Raw genomic sequence first — 19,899 nt, 5'->3', positions numbered from 1 at the left:
CTCCCCGGCTGCCGCGCTTTGACAAGCGTGGGCACACACACACACACGCACACACGAAGACACGTGGCACTGAAACACGCCTGGACGCGCTTGGCGGGGAGACTGCGGGAGCTCCGAACGGGCCAAAATGTCCGCCGCTTTGAACGAAGCTCCGGCGTCCGTTGCATCCGCGCCGGCTATACCGCGCGTTGTAGGCGAAACGTAACAGTTGCTTTCAATACCTCCGCGACAGCACCCGAGTTACTAAGAGACAGCTTTAGCTCAGGAGGTCATATTTAAATACAGGGCAACGAAGACATTGTTTTCCTAGGCCAACAATGAATGCAGCGATCTTTATTGTTTTTTTTTGTACTTAAAGAAAAAAAGTAAAAGCATGTGATTGTAGGGAGCAAATTATTTTGTTTAGGACCATTGATTTGCCAAACAAAACTGTGGAAAACTGCAATATTTAAAAGGCATACTGGAGTATCAAGCCTGCAATTGTAGCTCAGCAATGAGAGACGGTTTCACTATTAATTCTGCAAAGTACACCTATAAAACGGATAAACGGATAAAACTGAAGTATCATACAGCGCTCTAAATCATACAACTAATTTGCGACTAGGAATTTTTACAAGTACCTCGTAGCGATTGTAACAATTTCAAGAAAGCTGTAAATTCATATATTAGATCAGTCCGTTATCGGTGATCTAACAGATGCTGATTACATAACTGCGATATGTTTTCCGCACTCAGTTACAGATTTCTAAGCCTTACGCTCTAATTTTTCTTTAACTTGCCAGTTTCCGGGAATGTCTGTAAATAAATATAGGTCATAGATCAAAATTATTATTCCTATGGTCACGACAGCTTAGCTTTCTCTGTCTAATGAAAAAAATTTGTTCGGATAGGTCCAGTGATTGTTTCATAAAAAGCATTTCCACGTTTTGTGTCTACTCGGACAAGAAAATCAGCGTTGGTCGTGAAGCTTTAGCTTCTTCTTAACCGTTGCCTGAACAGTTTCCACAAAGCTTGTCAAAGTGTTCAGGTTTCATCCGAAAACCAGTGACACAAAGACAGATCTGTACGGAAAAAAACAGCCGTTCTAAATAAGCGATACCACTTCACGTTGCGGAAATAACAGAGCCTAATTTGCTGGCGCATGCAAATAGTGCTTGAGTTGGATCTTTTATTCAAAAGTTGTCACCGAGATATTTTCATACATTAGAGACACGCTTATTCCGTTCGGCCTACGCCACCCGAACAAAAAAAAAAACAGGTGAGTATGGCAAGAGCGGATGTCGGTGGCCCGATTCGCTTCTACCGTGGTGTCTTCAACAAGTGTTTGGTGCGATGCGAACTCTGGTTTCAAACTTGTGATTTTGTATCCTGCGTTCACGTGCCAGAGTTCCTGCCTTATGAGTCGGGTTCGACAGAGGAACGCTGCGCCTGTGTGGTGAGGCACAGACACCCAGCCATTCGAATCGGACGTACCTACACATAGCAGCAGCCAAAGCAAGGTTGTCGCTTTCAAAGTAAATCGGTTGCTCATCCATCAACTTCCGAGGCAACGCGCGCGCGAAACGAGATGTAGAGATATCAGAGATGTAGCGCTCGGGCAAAAGTCACATGAACTTTCAAACGTACTTAATAACAGCGAGAATTGTTTAACTCAATGATACCTCGATGAAATTTGGAAATACGTCAAAATATGAATTCTACAAGGCGCAAGTCACCGTGAAAGGTTGACACATCAGTGATTGCAGCCTGCATTTGACACGATACTCCCTCCTGTCCTGGCGCACACTCATTCCGACTTCCTCGTTTGTCGGTGTCATCGTCCTGAGACCGAACGATGACACCTTCACAATGACACAGTGGTTAGTCTCCTTATTACTTTTTGGCAGACGTCATTGCAGCTGCACCACGCTGCTCATCACGCACCTCCGCGCCGATCAATTGTTTTCGTTGCGGATACGACGCAGATTGGACACAACTCGAAGGCAGGGACGTGGAAGCGTCCTGCGTGTCGTGAAAAAGTGCGAAGCCATTAGGCCAAACGTGAGGTTTTGAGGATTTGCTTATAGGTTATTAGCTGGTGCATGTCGATATTGTTTCGTCATTATTTTTTTTTCACGAACGAGTCCCCGACGCTTTCACGCGCCATATCAGGTATTCCATATTTCGAAAAATTTATGGCCCGAACGAACAAACGAATTTGCTCAAAACCTCGCACTGCCGTCTACCCCAAGCGAACGACGCTTTGCGTTCGACAGAGCGAGAGCTGACGAAAAGAAATCTCCCGCTTTCTAACGGTACTTGAGCATTGCAATGATGCCTTTTGCTGCCGCTTTTGGTGTGCCATTTAGATTGTATGTGTTCGACTTCTTTTTTTCGCGCAGGAACAAAATGGCGGAAGAGGAGTTCGCGATCACTGGTTTCTCGGCCTATTTTCCGGGAGCCGACCACCTGGTCGAGTTCAAGGAGAAGCTATACGCCGGTGTGGACTTCGTCACAGATGAGGAGATGCGCTGGCCTCGAGGTATGTGAATATACAATAGCCAAGAAAGCTTGTTGGCGTTCGTGCTTACAGGAATGTTCGCAATGTCTGCTGCTGATTGGAGAAGAAACCCTATGCAGCGTTGCAGCATAGGTTTTCCCCTCAGGCCAATATGGCCGGCAGGCAGTCACACATTCGATAGATACCTTATAAGGTATCTCTCGAATTCTCGAATACAGCATCGAACTATAGTTCAATGCTGTCTAGAAATATGGAGGGCGCGCTAACACAGTAATAACAGGAGGAGGGAAAGAGATAAGTAGAAGGCAGGGAGGTTAACAAGAATAACGTCCGGTGGGCTACATTACACCGGGGGATGGGAAAGGAGGAAAACAAAGATAGCAGGGAGAGAAAGCAGGGAAGGAAATAAGGAAATTGCGGTGAGTTCGCTGACGTGTGTGGTCTTACAGAAATTGCATTAATAGTCACAGATGGTCGCACAAGCCCGTCGTCCTTAAGAAGCACAAAAGCGCCTTCACCGCTTTATGGGCCGGCGGGCGATGGGGGCGGTGTTGCAGCAGCACCTGCACAGAAAGCGGCCGATTGTCTAGTTTGTTGGAAAGCTTTGGCAAGTTCTTGTCTCTCTGGGGTGTATCGTGGACAGTGGCACAGCAGGTCGTCGATGTTTTCTTCGGTGCCACAGACCTCGCATGCTGCACTGTCAGACACTCCAATAAATGTAGAGTATGCCTTTGTGAAGGCAACTCCTAACCAAAGGCACAGTAATAACACAGTTGGTATATCAGAAATGCTTCGCATATCTCTCAGGTTCGTTGCTCTCTCTAGCGTTCTAAGAGCCTGCACTTATCAAGAACTGGTTTACAACCACATCGTTTACATGTTCAGTCAAAGACTAGCAACCCTGCTAGCAACCCTGCTAGTCCTACGTACAACCCAACGAAGCAGGTCATTTGTGTCTGTTTGTGACAATGCAATACGTGCTTCAGGATCATGCATCGTTTTAGGCTGTCTTTGCTTCAGCTCCTGCTTGCTTCCCGATCACGTCAATGTGTTTAGGCATGCACTGAAAGATGATAACGTAACCATTTTTTCGCAATGTCGAGGTGCTTCGATTTCTAAAGCCAAGGTATAGTATGGGCCTTGTATTACGCTGAAGATAATGGTTTGAAGAGCTGGCTCAGCATCGCAGAATACAGTCAAGGAGGCTCTCCTGAGAGAAATCCAACTGCCTTCCAAAGTACAACACATACTGAGGCAGCTGATGTTCACTTATGGCATAATTCTAACCTTCAAGCAATGATCATCTTGCGGGATGATGACTGCAGTAGAGGCGTATGGCACGACAGATTCATCAGTGTACACATAAGAAGTATCGCCTCATACTGCATAAATTTGAAGTCGGGTAAGCTGCTGGTCAAAGGATGATGGAACATGGGTCTTCTTTGTAACCCCAGATGTCTAACCAAATGCCGAGGCATGACCCACGAAAGTGTTCTAGGAATAGTGTGGGGGAGGATCGTTAAACTGGAATACTCCGTTTGTTCTTTTATCAAACGATTTTTTTATAATGTGCACTGTAATGACGGAAACTTGCATAAAGTTGTGAATATTAGACGGTGAACGCTTCCTTGGAACAATGGTAAAAGCGCTGTCCATTATTCAAAATGCATTCAATATTCGATTCAATTCGCTTCTGACACTATATAGTTCATTGTAAATAAGGTCCCGAAATTCAGTATTCGTAAACCCCCGCATGTTTTCACCGCCATGCTACTGATTTTGCACCGTAACTATTCCCCGCCGCCGTTGTCCATTTATTCAGGGCTCCTACCTTAAAACTCGTGCGCACACCTCTCGAATAATATCCGTTAAGTATAAGCAGACTAATTTTGGGGGGAACGAGCTATATATTGAGAAAACGTTTCCCATTGCTATGCGAGAGTTGTCATTCAGCTGAAATTATCATGAAGCTGCAAAGGAAGCAGATTTCTTTTTAAAAAACCTTCGATTGGGAAAGAACATAAGAGCTGGTCCGAAGGTGGAACCCGCCCCACCCTCAGCCATCATTTCGGAGCAGCTTCCCTACTATCTCCGCTATCCAGCAGGTTAGGGGATCTCAGAGCGAGGGCAGATTGATCTACAGATCGAAGCATGTGGAACCACGAATGGCCACACTTTAACTAATTTAATTAGGCAGTACTCCTATAATTTGCAGGTCACTCCAAACTTCCCTGCTTGTTAGCTATTTTGTCAGAGTGGCTGACCCGAAAGGTGGTAGAGCCTGTTTCCACGTCACGAACAGGACAAGCTTTTTTGAACTAGAACGCTTTCTTTGTCAGGAGCCCGATTTGGTTTATTTTGTAGCCTTTGCTTAAATTTCACACTCCCTTCCTTTCAGGAAAGTTTCAGACTCGTAACTATCAGGCCTCACTAGCTGTAAACACAGTAACAGTCCCTTATAGCATGAACTAGAAGCAGCTGTAGCGATCTTCTTGCTTTTGCTGTTGCTATTGCACATATTTTTTTTCCAATAACACTATTACTGACAGTGTAAATAATCCTGTTCCTATCTGTAATTATGGTTGCACTCGAGAGTAAGGAGCACACAAAACAAGGCGTGCAAACTAACTAAACAATCAAATGAGCGAGGTCATGTACAAAATAACCAAGCTAGCAGGCAGACAGAAAGAGAAACAAAACCACCTTTCAAAAAGCAACCAAGCAAGCAAATAAATAAGTCAACCAAGCAAGTGAAAGGACACAGAGGCAAAGAAACAACACAATCAAGCATGCAGACAGACAACCACTGCCGTGCCACCAAGCAAGCAAACGAACAGCTCATTTAATAGGTAAACGAACAAATCCCCTGAAAAGGGCAATGAGCATGCACGACCACTCTGCGCATTCGTGTTCTCCGACAGGTCACCTGGGCCTTCCCGAAAGAATGGGAGCAATCCGCGACCTGACCCTCTTCGACGCGCAGTTCTTCGGTGTGCACCCGAAGCAGGCACACAAGATGGACCCCCAGCTGAGACTCCTGCTGGAGACCTCGTACGAGGCCATCGTGGACTCCGGCTACGACCCGGCCACCTTGCGCGGACGCAAGGTGGGCGTCTTCATCGGGGCCTCCGACTCCGAGATGTTGGAAGGGTTAACCGTAGACACGGACAAGATCGACGGATACGCGCTGGCCGGCTGCTGCCGATCCATGTTCTCCAATCGCATCTCCTTTTCGCTCGACTTCCACGGTGAGCACCGATCACTGTTCTCCCTTCGCCCTGACAAACACGTTTCGCGCAGGGATTCTCAACGGCGCAACTTTCGCTTGGGATAGCAAGTTGTAGTTAGCGTTTGCAATGGTCTCTGTCGTTTTGTCAGAAGCCCCTTGTCATCATCATCATCATCAGCCTGGTTACGCCCACAGCAGGGCAAAGGCCTCTCCCATACTTCTCCTACTGCCCCGGTCATGTACTAATTGTGGCCATGTTGTCCCTGCAAACTTCTTAAACTCATCCGCCCACCTAACTTTCTGTCGCCCTCTGCTACGCTTCCCTTCCCTAAGAATCCAGTCCGTAACCCTTAATGACCATCGGTTATCTTCCCTCCTCATTATATGCCCTGCCCATGCCCATTTCTTTTTCTTGATTTCAACTAAGATGTCATTACCTCGTGTTTGTTCCTTCACCCAATCTGCTCTTTTCTTATCCCTTAACGTTACACCCATCATTCTTCTTTCCATAGCTCGTCGCGTCGTCCTCAATTTAAGTAGAACCCTTTTCGTAAGCCTCCAGGTTTCTGCCCCGTAGGTGAGTACTGGTAAGACACAGCTATTATACACTTTTCTCTAGAGGGATAATGGCAACCTGCTGTTCATGATCTGAGAATGCCTGCCAAACGCACCATAGCCCATTCTTATTCTTCTGATTATTTCCGTCTCATGATCCGGATCCGCCGATCCGGATCCGGAACCTGCCCTAAGTAGATGTATTCCCTTACCACTTGCAGTGCCTCGCTACCTATTGCAAATTGCTGCTCTTTTCCGAGACTGTTAAACATTAAGCTCCTCGTAAGTCGTAGTTAATACGGTGAAAATGAAACATCCGCCCAATTGTAGCAATTGCTACAAAGGAAACCCAAACGGGTTCCTCGAAGGAAAAGCGTCGCAGCTGAAGAAAAATTCGTGTTGGTCTGGGACTCGAACCCACGAATACCGCCTTTTCGCGGCAGTCGCTCTACCATCTGAGCTAACCAGGCAGCTAGCAGATGGCAGGGCGAAGTCTAATTCATCAACAACTAGAACTAAATGCAAGAGAATGACGTAGTAGTTCTGTGGAAACCCGCAAGGTGGAGAGAAGTAATTATTACAGGGAAAATGAGACATCCACCCAATCGTAGCAACTGCGACAAAGGACACCCATACGGGTTCCTCGAAAGAAAAGCTTCGCAGTTGAATATATATGTCGTATGTTGTATCGTGGGGGTTGCAGGAGGCAGTGGGAGCTCAACCCCACACCATCCTGAACTCCGTCAATAAGCACCAGCCGGCTACCTCCTCCTACTAAACAGATTCCAGGCGCGTTATCGTAGCCCTCATCAGCGACCCAACCATATTTACTGTATCCTTAAACCTGAAGCACACCAGGAGCCACCGCCCTTAATCACGAAATGTTCACGCAGCAAAGGCATCACGAACCTTTATTACTATGCGTGACTAATTACGACCGAATCGGCCCAGCTGTGCCACAGAATTTAGTCTCATCGTCGCCAATACTGAAATCACACGAACTAGACAGCCGTTTTTTATGTGTGGCATCGTATACGGCGCACTTTTATTCTTACAGACACGGCTGTGAGCTTTAGTGAGACGTAAGCTGAGAGGAATTAACCCGCAGTCCTCAGTCCCCAGTGCCTGCGGAGCACCTGACCAAGGCGGCGGTCAGACCTTCAACGCGGCAGAGGGTGCTAAGGATCTCTGGATCCGGACAGGCCGCCACTAGAAACTGAACTTGGTAACGTTTATCACTCAGAATTTCTCGAGTGAGGATAGCTTAGCAATGCTCTTTGAGGAAATATCAGGCATCGCCTGGGATATCATTAGCTTTAGTAATTTTAGAAGAACTGGTGAGGCTTGTACAGTGCTGTCTAAGGGCCTTGTCCTACGCTACAGAGGCCTTCAAGATAAGAGAGAACATGGGAGAGCATTTCCAATTCATAAGGACATAGCAGGCAACATTGATGGATTCTGGAGCTTTAATGAGAGGGTTTCAGTTGTTGTAATAAAGATAAATTGGAGATGTAGATTAAAGGTAGCACAAGCCTATGTTCCCACCTCTAGTCGTGATGATGAAGAAATGAAACAGGTTTATGAAGATGTTCAGTTAGCGATGAGAAAGATGCAAGCTCAGTATACCGTAGTCATAGGCGCCTTTAATGGAAAAGTGGAGAAAAGGCAGGCTGGTGAACAAGAAATTGGCAACTACGGCATCGACTCCAGAAAAACTAAAAGAGAGACCTTGGTATAATTTAAGGGAAAGAACGCCAAACAGTGAATAACGTCTTCGGGTAGCACAGTAACACAGAAAGTGGACCTCGAAAAGCCCTAATGGATAAACAAGAAATTAAATAGATTACATACTTTCTGTCGATCTCAGCATAACAGGATGCAGAAGTGTTAGACCACTGTGGCCGAAGCTGACACTTGCTAAGTTGTAGCCCAATAACTTCGTACTATTTTGGGAGTCTGGAAAGTCGACAGCATCGGAGCGTTTGTTTTTTCACCTCGAAAGGTGATTGACCAACCGCGTTCGAAGTATTATTTCCACTGCTTTGCTGACAGGCCCAAGCATCACTGTCGACACAGCGTGCTCGTCTACAATGATTGGCCTAAACCAGGCCATGCTGGCGCTTCGCTCCGGACAGTGCGAGGCTGCTATCGTGGGCGGTAGCATGCTCACACTCAAGCCCGCATCGTCCATTAACTTTTGGCGCCTCGGCATGCTCTCCCCGGATGGCAAATGCAAGGTGTTTGACTCTGACGGTAAGTGATGCTATTGTAGGCGTGCACTGTTGCAGACACATTCGTGCCGATATTAATATCAAGTAGAACGCCAGTGGTTGTCATGTAATAACTGTATTTTCACTCGTCCTCAGAAGAATGCGGTAAGCAGCAAGAGCTTAATAAATACTTAAGAAGATGCCTGCTTTAAATTTGGGCTGACTTATTAGTGTCTATTTCTGAGCTTTGACTACGACTTGGAAGTCAAGTAGCAGTGTTCTTGTTGCGCGCTTTTGCTTCAATGGTGAAAAAAGAAGTGTTTACCGTCAACCTTGCGGAGAGCGATGAAGTAATCACAATGTTGTGTCACACAGCAACAGCTGAAGTCAACTGACTGTGATGCATGTCGTAAAAAAGCTTCGTGCGTAGCAAAGCACTGCTGACCAGCAGTCACCCGTAATCGCCACTCTTTGGGTGTAGCTGTAGGAGATCGCATGCCATCATGGTGCCAGTATTTTTCACACTTGTTCGTTGCTGCGAGGACGCTGAAATGTTCTAAGACAGAGATACTTAACTGTATTCGAATGCAGGAAACGGATACGTCCGCAGTGAAACCGTAGGCGTCTTCTTTCTTCAACGAGCTTCTGAGGCCCGTCGTATCTATGCCAAAGTGATCAACGTCAAGGCCAACACGGATGGCTACAAGACCGAGGGTACGTGCACCTAACAAGGCCTGTCTTCACTTAAGCACAGAGCTCGAGATCCTGAGGCATGTGCTTACTTAGGCGGCTGTGACACCATTTTACGCTGCATTCACGCTGAATCTAGCAACTCAGTGGTAGATACCGAAGACGACCACCTCTACTTGCTCCTACTTTCCAGGAATCACGTTCCCGTCGTCCAAACTGCAGGAGCGGCTTCTGCGCGAGGTGTACACCGAAGCTAAAGTCGATCCACGCAAAGTCGGGTACGTCGAGGCCCACGGTACAGGAACCAAGGTTGGCGATCCCCAGGAGTTGGGCGCCATCAGCAACGTCTTCTGCGGGCCCGGTCGGGAGAAGCCGCTCAAGATCGGCTCCGTCAAGAGTAACATAGGACACTCCGAGGGATCCTCAGGTGATGACAAGTTGAATGTGTGCTGCAGATTGGTTACTGACCTGCTCAAATGTCAGTCTTTTTTTTCGTATATCTGTGACATCAGCATTTAGCAGCAGTGCCATCTGTCGGAGATAGGGTCTGGCCAGGTCAGTGCAATAAATTATCGGTTATTCTTGGACAGATCAGCAGGAAAGGAGTGCTGATCAAACTGTTGTGATTGAGTAGTGTTTATCTGACGCTGAAGTCGCAAGTCCAGTGCCCAACTTGTGCCCTATTTGAAACCCTCGTCTTGCAACAAGCACTTAGAAACACACTTTTTTCCGCTTTAGAATTTGTCACATCACTGTCCGTGCGTTATAGCATCAAGTGACAGCTAACGTATGTCTCCTCACATGTAGCATAGAAGCCTATTCTTCTTTCTTCGCCGTTTGACTTCAATCGACGGAATATTTTTTTTTCTTACTGAACCTTGCGCCTTCATCATCTCCACGTCTTCAAGTTTCTCCGGCGAACCCGGTCGAAGTCTGAAGTGCATCCTTCAGTTCATGTTCGTTCTATTCTTGCTACCAGGCATTGGCTCAATGGCCAAGGTTATCCTGGCCCTGGAGACGGGCACCATCGCTGGCAACCTGCATTTCAAGGAGGCCAACCCCAACATCCCGTCTCTGCACGACGGCACCATTGAAGTGGTGGACAAGACGTCCCCGTTGCCAGGCAACCTGGTTGGCATCAACTCGTTCGGCTTCGGCGGGGCCAACGTACATGCCATCTTGGAGGCGAACCCGGCGCCCTGCGTGGACGCCTTGCCGCGTGAGAAGCCCGAGCTGCCAAGATTGGTCCTCATGGCTGGCAGGAACAAGGACTCGCTGGAGGTCAGTCCCGCTTTCAATATTGCCGAGTGCTTGGGCTCTGCTGTGCGAAAACGGTTCTGATGCGAGTTTTTCGAGGTGCCGGAGCACGCTGCAGTGGTTCCAAATTATTTTCGTACTATCAATGTTGCAAAGTTTGGGTGCAATCAGCGTTTGGCCGCTCGCTTTATTTTATCGGATTATAACTCTAAGCCACCAGTAAACAGTATGCTGGAGCGATTTCAGCTGCACAGGCTACAAGTTCGCCTTAGAATTTCTAGATTAAGGTTGCTTCTTTTTTACGCGCTGTATAACAACAATTCTAATTTTATTCGTGAAACTAATCGTCAAACCCGACCTCACAATCTCTTCGAGAACTAATCGCTGTCAAGTTGTATGCCCTTACACGAATGAAGCTGCTCCGACACTTTTTCTCCTCGTTTAGTCGGTGATTGGAACTCTCTACCCAGTGCTATGGTAGAGCGTACTACTAATGATGCTTATCAACATTTCCTACAAACACCTTAACCCTACCCTGCTTGAACATCTGTAGCTGCGTGCTGTTTTTGTAAATAATTAAATAAAAGTAGATTGTTTCAGACATTCCTGCCATAACACCCCGTACTCCCAATCGTTCGTTCTCTGTCATGGATTCCTGGCCGGCTGTTCTTACGTTATTGCCACGGTAGCCAATTACGCACCGCCATGCAGATATTACGCCATCTGTAATACACACAGTACAGAACTGGGGTGCTGTTCTGGAAGTTGTCAAATTCCGCCATATTGTCATACCCGCTAGTTCGTAAGCAATGATTGGCCCGCGGGGTTACTACGGCGTCTCTGATTAGTTGAAAATGCCAGCGTGACGGAATACGAAAGCCTCCAGGAAGCACTGCCGTTCTGACAGAAGTAGTTGCCGTGGTTAATTATTTTATATACCTTTACAGCTGACACTGTAATGACGTTATGACAGACACGTCTGAGCCTGTACGACTGTCAGTGTAGAGCGACCGCTGCATACTTTGCATTGTGATACTGATATACCTCGCAGCGTCACTATACTACCGCCTTGATGGACTACAATGTGCCATTGTGAGGTACATGGTACGCGTCGTAGCACAGTTTTAATGACACAACCAGGGTTCTCTGTTTGCAATAGATGTGCCTTCACTTCATGTGCCTTCTGCGTCGTCTCTCTCTCTCTCTCTCTCTCTCGATCACGCAGCGTACTCTGAACCGGGTCGAAGCTGAGGGACCATACCCGGACTCGGCGTACGCCCTCCTAAACAAGGTCGGCCAACCTAGCATATACCAGTTCCCGTACCGAGGTTTCGCCGTGGTCCGCGTCGACGGTTCAGGCAAGGAAGCCGTCAAGGTGACCGAGCAGGCACCATTCGAGAAGCGGCCCCTGTGGTTCGTCTTCACCGGCATGGGCTGCCAGTGGAACGGCATGGCCCGCCAGATGATGCAGTTTGACGTGTTCGCACGCTCCATACGCAAATCTCACGAGCTGCTCAAGCAGTTTGGCATCGACCTCATCGACCTGGTGACCAGCGACAACCCTGCCAACCAAACCTTGGTGTCGCCGTTCGTCTCCGTCGCCGTCATTCAGGTACGTCTGTTTGGGGGCCCTACTTGTTCGCACTCCAGTAAGGAAACTGCCTTGTCGCAATGAGCAACGTGACAGCCCCCTGCAAAAGAACAGTGGATGGATAAGACAATGCCGCATATCGTATCCGCTGCTTCCACGGCCTAGGCACAAGCTTGCATCTCCGAAGGAAAGGGAGGTTCAGGCTCACTGTGATTTCCCTTTAACCATAGCGCATACCTGGTATTCAAGCTTGCGAAGACTCAAATGCAACGCAATAAAAAAGACTTCGTTCTCACCTTCTCAGTGGAAAACAATCGAAACATTTATACAAGGATCAAAGGAACGAAACTCTCTTGAAACGCATAAAAATTTAACAATGGAGCAAGCGTTCATATTACGACGTCCAAGAGAAGAAGCTTCCTGAGAAACAATGTCCGGGATGCAGAAGTTCAATATAAACTGTCGAAGTGGCGCTTCTAAAATGTGCCTTTGCTAAAATTTGAGTAACAGCGCGAGCATCAGAAAGAAAAAATCAAGCACTTCAACGTCTCCGCAGAATGGACACAAGGCAAAGGGTGCCGATTCCGTTTTACTTTACTTTTAATACGAAACTATGAGATGCGATAGATTCTCTCACTATAAAAAGGCCTTGAAACGTTTTTTGTAACTAATCATAGAATGACCCCATTATTGAAGGACGTCGTCTCACGAATCTCATGAAGAAAAACTTCTTTTTTTCCAATCCTTCAACTATAAGTGGAGTTGTCGCACCGATACCCGGCTCTCTCTGTCTTTTCGACTCCGCTAGCGCACTGGAACTACACAGCGCAGAAACCAAGAGGGCAAGGCCCCAGCCAAAAGTTGCGTTTCGCGGCTGCGGTTGCGATAGCCTACGCTACACAGCAGAATACTGCCATCACGGAGGCCACGTGTAGCAGACGCAGCTACGCGCAGTGATTTTTCTGTCTTTTTTGAGATCGCACACGTAGGTAATTTTTCGTCATTTAACTGTAAATTATATATAGCAATTATCTATCACTGAGGATGCTGTAGCGATCACTAAATCAGCCAATAGCACTGATAGGTCTAGCTGCTTTCGATGACGCTGCACGGAGGCATTGCGGAAGCGAGAGCAAGCGATTTTGTCGCCAGTGTAGGGCTCGAGATTTTAAATTCCCTACAGCATGCACTACAGCGATATTTTGGCTAACACGTTCACAACAGCCTCTACGACAAATCGGCGACGTTTTCTTACGATGCTCAAAAAGTGTTTCAGGGCCCCATTTAACTAACGGACACGGACGAGCTCTAACCGCCGCGCGCGGAACCTTGTGAACTTTGTGCATGTCACCGGCTTAGCCACCCTAGCTGTTTTAATCCCTCCTCCCCTATCTCTAGGCCTGTGGGCCCCTTTTATTAGAAATAAAGAACAACTTGTGTTGTCCGCTACCGCCCGTAGGTGGCGCTTGTTGACATGCTTCGTGCCATTGGTGTCCATCCGGATGGCATTTTGGGTCACTCGGCGGGCGAGACCGGTTGCGCCTACGCCGACGGAGGCTTCACCGCAGAACAGACTGTGTTGTGCGCTTACTGGCGAGGCCGCTGCGTTGAGCTGGAAAATCCTCCAAAGGGGGCCATGGCTGCAGTCGGTAAGTTTTATGAACGTCGCTAAAATGTTTCGTTTTTTCCTTTTTTTTTTTCTTTGCTGAATGCAGCACGACTGCTGTATAGAGCGCGGGTCTATTTTTTTTATTCTTTTTACTGCTAACATATATTTGTTTAATTGTCTGCGGTACGTAGCACAAGTCTACTTATTGAGCTGGATTATTCTAAGATGCGGGCATTATTGGCTGCGATAACTCTAAATAAATAATTGACAAATTAACGAACTATCGCTGAATAACTCGTAAACTGATTATGTTATGATACATTTCAATTTACAAATTGCAGGCGCTGAGCTCGCAAGTGATATCAAATTTGAACGAATTCCGAGGAATACACTTATCTTGAGATAAATGTTCCCGAAATTTGCGACAAAATGCACTGGCGTTTCATAATTCGGTTACCTACCGTGCATAACAATGTTTTTAATAAAGAAGTAACTGAAACAACGGCGCACTTTTGCCGAGAGTTTTACGGCGCTTATCTCAAAACAGGCGCCAGTTTCAAAATTCTTTTAAAGCGAATGCGCCTTGCAAGATCGCTGTCTTCAATTCATATATCGCGGTATGGATCCCCTAATGTAATTAGTTAGAAAGCTGAATAGTAATATTTTGTTAATTTAGACCAGCATTCCTTTTCATTTCCAGTGTAAGTAACGTCCGCCTCATCGAGTAATCGATGTCAGAGAGTACATTTGTGCTGCACGTGCTACAGGCTATTCTTTTATGTAGTAACGCCGACAAAAAAAGGAAACGGGTATAATGTGGCGATGCGAATACGTTCGGGGCAGCATAGTTCAGTTGACCTGATGTCATGCTGTCCAGTCGACACGCCAACAACGGACTATAGGGGGCGCTTCGGTCGACATTCTTACTGCCCCGTAAGGCACCATCGAGCCCGGTGCCTGTGTTACTGCGCTCAGAAGTGAAGACGAGATGACTCCCAAATAGACCGGAATAACCAAGATGAATAAATACCCAGTTACGCAAAAAATTCGAGCTCCTGCGGCATAGTTTTGTTTTTATTATTGTTAGAAGTTGCTCACACCCTCAATTGCCTGCCGCGTTTGTTCAATGTCTACAGCGCCGCGCTGCTGAGCATTACCAGGTACTGCGTTCGATACCAGACATCATACACCGATGACGAGACATCACAGACATCATACAGTGGCAGCACGAATGCATTGTGTCACCACATGGTGACGAAGCAAAAAAAATAGTGCAACCATTGATGACGCAGGATCGATGGCAAGCACTGCCGCATAAGACGTACGAGACAATAGCGCGCGAAACAAAGAAAAGAGGAAGATAAAGAGCTCTCTAAGCAAATTATACATTGAAGAACAGTATTACTGAATATTTTTATCAAAACATAGGCTAAAGGAAGCGGTAGGAACAGTATAAAATTGTGTGCGATGTTGGCAATGTAAACTGAAGGCTGTTTCCTCCCGTTGTTGGTCCTGACAAGAACAATACGGCATTTGTTCTTTTCTGCTGCAGGAATACCTTAATGGTTGCATGACCTTTTAGAAAATGCGTTCAGGCGTTCGGCGATGCTAGGCATAGAAAATCTCGGGGAATGTAATATTTAAAGTTCAATAACGACGTAACTAGGAAGAAAACTATATTCAAGAAAGAAAGGTTGCGTTCATAGACTTTGTAAGCTGTTCGTCTTATTGAATTTTCTGACTGACCAATGAGCATGATAACGTTAGACGTTGTTGTCCATACCAGGTGACACTAAATGAAATATGAATGGCATATAGTCAGGTAAATAAGGTTTAGTTTACGTAGCAATTCGTAGCCATATTTTTTTTTTTAAATAACGCGTAGCTTGATGTCTTTGACGCAGTGTACCGGCATGGATAATAGATCTCGTTCACGCACAAGAAACAACTGCATAAGATTTAAGGCGATTTGCAGCTTCTTGCGATTTGCAGCTTCATTGGGTGCATGCTAACAAAAGACGCAGGTTGTCAGAATTAATCCCGAGCCACCCTGCTACGGCGTTTTAACACGTAAAACCCGATTATTTTAATGTAACCTCACCTGGTCAGGGAGAAGCAACGTATAATGCTCTACGGTTAAGTCAGCGAGGAAGAGCTACAAGGCCCCCCTCATAGCGGACCTCCTGTTCTCTAACGAGCGCATTACCATTGGAACATCGAGAAATAGTATAACCCGAACGACCTTCTCGGTTCTTGTATGCCATGGCGGTAGCGCGCGCGCGTTCGATCAGGTTCTCGGTGACGCAGAAGCAGAATTTCATAAGCCTGGGTGCGAGTTTCTCGGCAAGACATTTGTCCCACACGTTCAAGGTGGAGAAACGCACAATGACCCCTGTGTAACGTTGTTAGGGCTTAGCGGCCACCGATAAATGAACGTCAAGTCTCCACGTTTTCAGATTCAAACAATCCCAGAGACAACTTGAATACACGCTCGCAAACTTTTATCAAGCAAGCGTTCATTTTTTTGTGCGAGAGATCCCATAAAGGCCTAGTTTAGGCCGAAGACCACGCCATTCTAGGCTATTTAGTTTTGCCCTAATTGCAGCCATTTCTTCGGTTCCATTCGCTTCTTCTAGTCTGCCAACTCATTCCTTGAGAAATTTTGCTTCCTTCTTTCCGCTGTTACGACAAACAATAAATTTATTGAACTCAGCGGAGACCTGCCCGGTAGACTTCTGAGTACCTTCCGCCTTTTGGGGCAAGCAAAGCAAGCGATCAATTTTTTTATTTATATCAAGCAATGACAGCTGGGTCTTTGCTGACAGCTGTTTCGACCGTCAGTGCCGACGAACTAAAGAAAGCCCTTGTTAACAACTTCTAATCGTACTGCGCTGCTTAATTGTGTTTTGTTTGTTTCGATACCACCCGCTCGTCTCTGTAATCTCTCGTCCCTGAGAGAAAATAGGTGAAATGAAATTAAATCTGTTGCGTGTGGGAGCAGACCTGGTCTCAAGCTCGTCCTCGTCTGAAGCTCGTAAGACCATTGTCTCACAGACACTGGTATTACGGTCAGCTGATTGACAATTACTGCAATGACAAGATCGGTCTACATTGCAGCGTCGGCGTTCAAAACTGCGCGAGCTTCATTGTTATGCACGTGTTGTAACGAAACTGACGATGCGTAACACTTCGTTTTGCCCTCTGGTGTTTCAACGCCGCAAGGAAGGCTTCGCAGCCATAGTGCGCAAGAAGGTCACGTGCCTTCTCTTCCCAACACTGAACATGTGGGCACTTGTTAACACATTTCTGAACAGCGCATGAAACTCACAGGTGGAGCGATTGCAGACCAAGAGTGCCAGGCTGTAACTGCGCTTGTAGCGACGCACCTTAGCCACAACCAACCGACCAACCGTTCCTAACCGCGTCTCCTCATTTCCCGATATTCATCTGATAAGCTATAACAAGTAGAAAAATGAATAGAAAAGAGGCGTTCGGAACAAACCAGGGGCGCCATAGCTTAAAGCAACTCCAAACTTTTCCATCCCAATTCAGCAATCAGCCTTCCACGATTGGTCAAAAAAATTATCGGGTCAGACTCATCTTCGCCTCTATGTCGCAGTGTCACGAAAATCAAGATAGCTCTGCCTCTGATATGATGTGTACACACTGATCATGCATGACCAGACCGAACAAAAGAAAATCAATTATTTCTCATTCGACGCCTTTGCGCCATTATCCATCTGCTAATGTTGTGCTCGCTTTTTTTCCTTTCTATTTTGCCCTCGTCTTTACTAAGCGCCGAACACCTGCCATTCGAGATGCGAAAACTCACAGCGTCAAAGTGACGTGTACGTGTGAAAGGGGCACTAATATAGCAAACATAACTGACCTTTTTTTAACAGCCGGAGGCGTTCCGGCTATTAAAAATAATATGCGCTCCGAAAGGAATAGCAGATGGCTACTTGCCGATCGCTCAGGCACTGGCTATTCGCAGCTGACAGAAAACATGGATTAATTTGCGTATAATAAACTTCTTTATGTGGCAGTATAAGGTAATTATTGAGCCCTTTCGGCACGTATGCGACATCGCTCTGCGAACTCTTCCTGCTGAGCATCCATTTTAGCGGCATTCTTAACCTTCCGTAGCACGTCACCGCGATTTTCGATCATCCACCGCAAGCTAAGTAAGGGGAAGCCACCCTTCTCATCTGGTTATCTGTTTTCACTACGCTGGCTCGGCCCCATCGAAACCCTTTACACTTTGGCATGCTCCTCGCCTCTTGTCAGCCGATCAATTCAGAAAAGCTGCTCAATGTAGGCAATCTTATTCGTCTTGAAAGCGAAGAGTGACATCCTATAAACGAGTGGATCGCTTGATTGGGCTGTTCAGACAATACTGTGGATCACCACCCGATGCATGCGTCGTTGATTACGCAAATTTGACATCAGGAGATTGAAATGAAAACAGACCGGAATAGTTTTACGTTACAGGGGCCCCAGGTACAAAACAGACTTGGTAAGACTTCGCCCTTACAGGCACAGCAACGCGCAAGCGAGGCTGCAGTTGTGAGCACAGAAAGCAAAGCTGCGCTTTTGGCAGTAGTGACAGATTTATTACAGGCGAGAACATAAAGTAACACTGGCCTGCAAAGTGTGACAGCAGACCATCAGCCAACCCCGGCAGCTGCCGAGGCCATCCAGTCTAGGGGGAAACGCTCGCAAAAGGTACGCAGCCAATTTCATGCCATCCTGCCTTTGTACTTTGACAACTTAATTTGGCACTTCCGCACGGCAGCGGGGAGAAGGCGCTGTTCTGATACTCGGGTGTGATACACGAATTCGCTCTACCAGGTACAACGGGCAGCTACAGCCCTAATCGCTTGGCCTGCAAGCGGCTCCCTTTTCAGACGTCAAACGGTCGGCATACTTTTGTAGACGCGCACACTTGAGACTCACTTGTCAACCGTACAGCGCACGAACTTGATCGACCATTGTCCCTCCTCTCCAGAGCTTCTCTGTAAGGCGTTATCGAGGTGCCCTCAGTGTGAAATGAAGTTACAAGTGTCACGCATTCTCTTTCTACCTCGAGCCCTGTTCATATCTACAAAAGTTACTCCTAGGGGGTACTCTGTAATTGTCTTTCAGAGTACCCCCCTATTTCGTCTTCTGCTGAAGTTGTGACTGACTATGCTGGAATATGCGTCAGAGAGGCGCCCCCAGCCGATCAGTGCTGCAGTGACAGACGGAATGGACATGTCCACTAAGTGGACACTTACAGAGTGCCCCCCCCTGCTATTGTCATGGCCATGAGTACTACTACTGCCGTTACTACTGCTGCTACTTCTATTGCTGCTAAAGCAATCGCTGCAACTACTGCTACTGATATCACTGCTGCTACTACAACACCTACTAATGCTACTACTACAGCTACTACTCAAATTATTACTAATGCAACTATTACAACTAAGACTACTACTGCTGCTGTTGCAGCTTCTACTACTACTACCACTACTACGACTTCCACTACTACGACTTACCACCACCACCACCACTACTACTACTACTACTACTACTACTACTACTACTACTACTACTACTACTGCAGGCCTGACGTGGGAGGAAACAAAGAAGCGCTGCCATGACGGCGTCATCGCTGCGTGCCACAACGCCCAGGACTCTGTGACCGTGTCCGGGCCGGCAAAGGCCGTGGCCAAGATGGTCGCAGAGCTCAAGGCCGAGAACGTGTTCGCCCGCGAGGTGAACAGCATGAACGTGGCCTTCCACAGCCCTCAGATACAGAGCGTAGGGCCCTCGCTCCGGCAGGCCCTAGAAAAGGTACGTTGTCTATGCCCTCCCGAATGCGCTGCTCTTGTTTAACTCCCTGCGAACATTCTCGTGAACCTTCTGTAGGCCTTCTGGTAAACTTCTTGGCCTTTCCGTTAATCATCATCACCATCAGCCTATTTTGTGTTCACTGCAGGAAGAAGACCTCTTCCAGTGATTTCCAACTACTTCTGTCTTGCACCAAGTTAAATCAGCCTATGCTTGCAAATATATAACGCGAGTGTTTAGAAAAAGTTTCTTTCAACAAGAAACGAAACGAACACTGAGTCACAATCACGGCACTATTGCACCAGGACAATAACATATACAAAGTACGAAGCATTGTATACATGGCACGTTTTCAAAGAAGTGCCCCAGTCCTCACTCACTCAGATATAACCACATAGACCCACGGTGACGATCAGTTGCACACAA

General features: G+C 46.9%; 1 protein-coding gene across 1 annotated transcript in view; it reads left to right on the top strand.

Annotated features, from left to right (window-relative positions):
* Nucleotides 1–1,955: 1,955 nt before the first annotated feature.
* Nucleotides 1,956–19,899, top strand: part of LOC126529457 (fatty acid synthase-like) — a 60,459-nt gene continuing 42,515 nt past the window's right edge. Inside the window, exons 1-9 of the mRNA XM_050177052.3 lie at nt 1,956–2,521; nt 5,422–5,748; nt 8,337–8,537; nt 9,086–9,208; nt 9,378–9,611; nt 10,164–10,465; nt 11,667–12,053; nt 13,492–13,681; nt 19,247–19,476. Coding sequence (XP_050033009.3) covers nt 2,311–2,521; nt 5,422–5,748; nt 8,337–8,537; nt 9,086–9,208; nt 9,378–9,611; nt 10,164–10,465; nt 11,667–12,053; nt 13,492–13,681; nt 19,247–19,476 — 2,205 coding nt within the window. The 5' untranslated portion in view covers nt 1,956–2,310. The remainder of the gene's footprint in view (nt 2,522–5,421; nt 5,749–8,336; nt 8,538–9,085; nt 9,209–9,377; nt 9,612–10,163; nt 10,466–11,666; nt 12,054–13,491; nt 13,682–19,246; nt 19,477–19,899) is intronic.

Source organism: Dermacentor andersoni, chromosome 8, assembly GCF_023375885.2.
Source record: "Dermacentor andersoni chromosome 8, qqDerAnde1_hic_scaffold, whole genome shotgun sequence".
Taxonomy (NCBI): Eukaryota; Metazoa; Arthropoda; class Arachnida; order Ixodida; family Ixodidae; genus Dermacentor; species Dermacentor andersoni.
The sequence above is the reverse complement of the archived record's forward strand: the minus strand, read 5'-3'. Positions and strand labels throughout refer to the sequence as shown.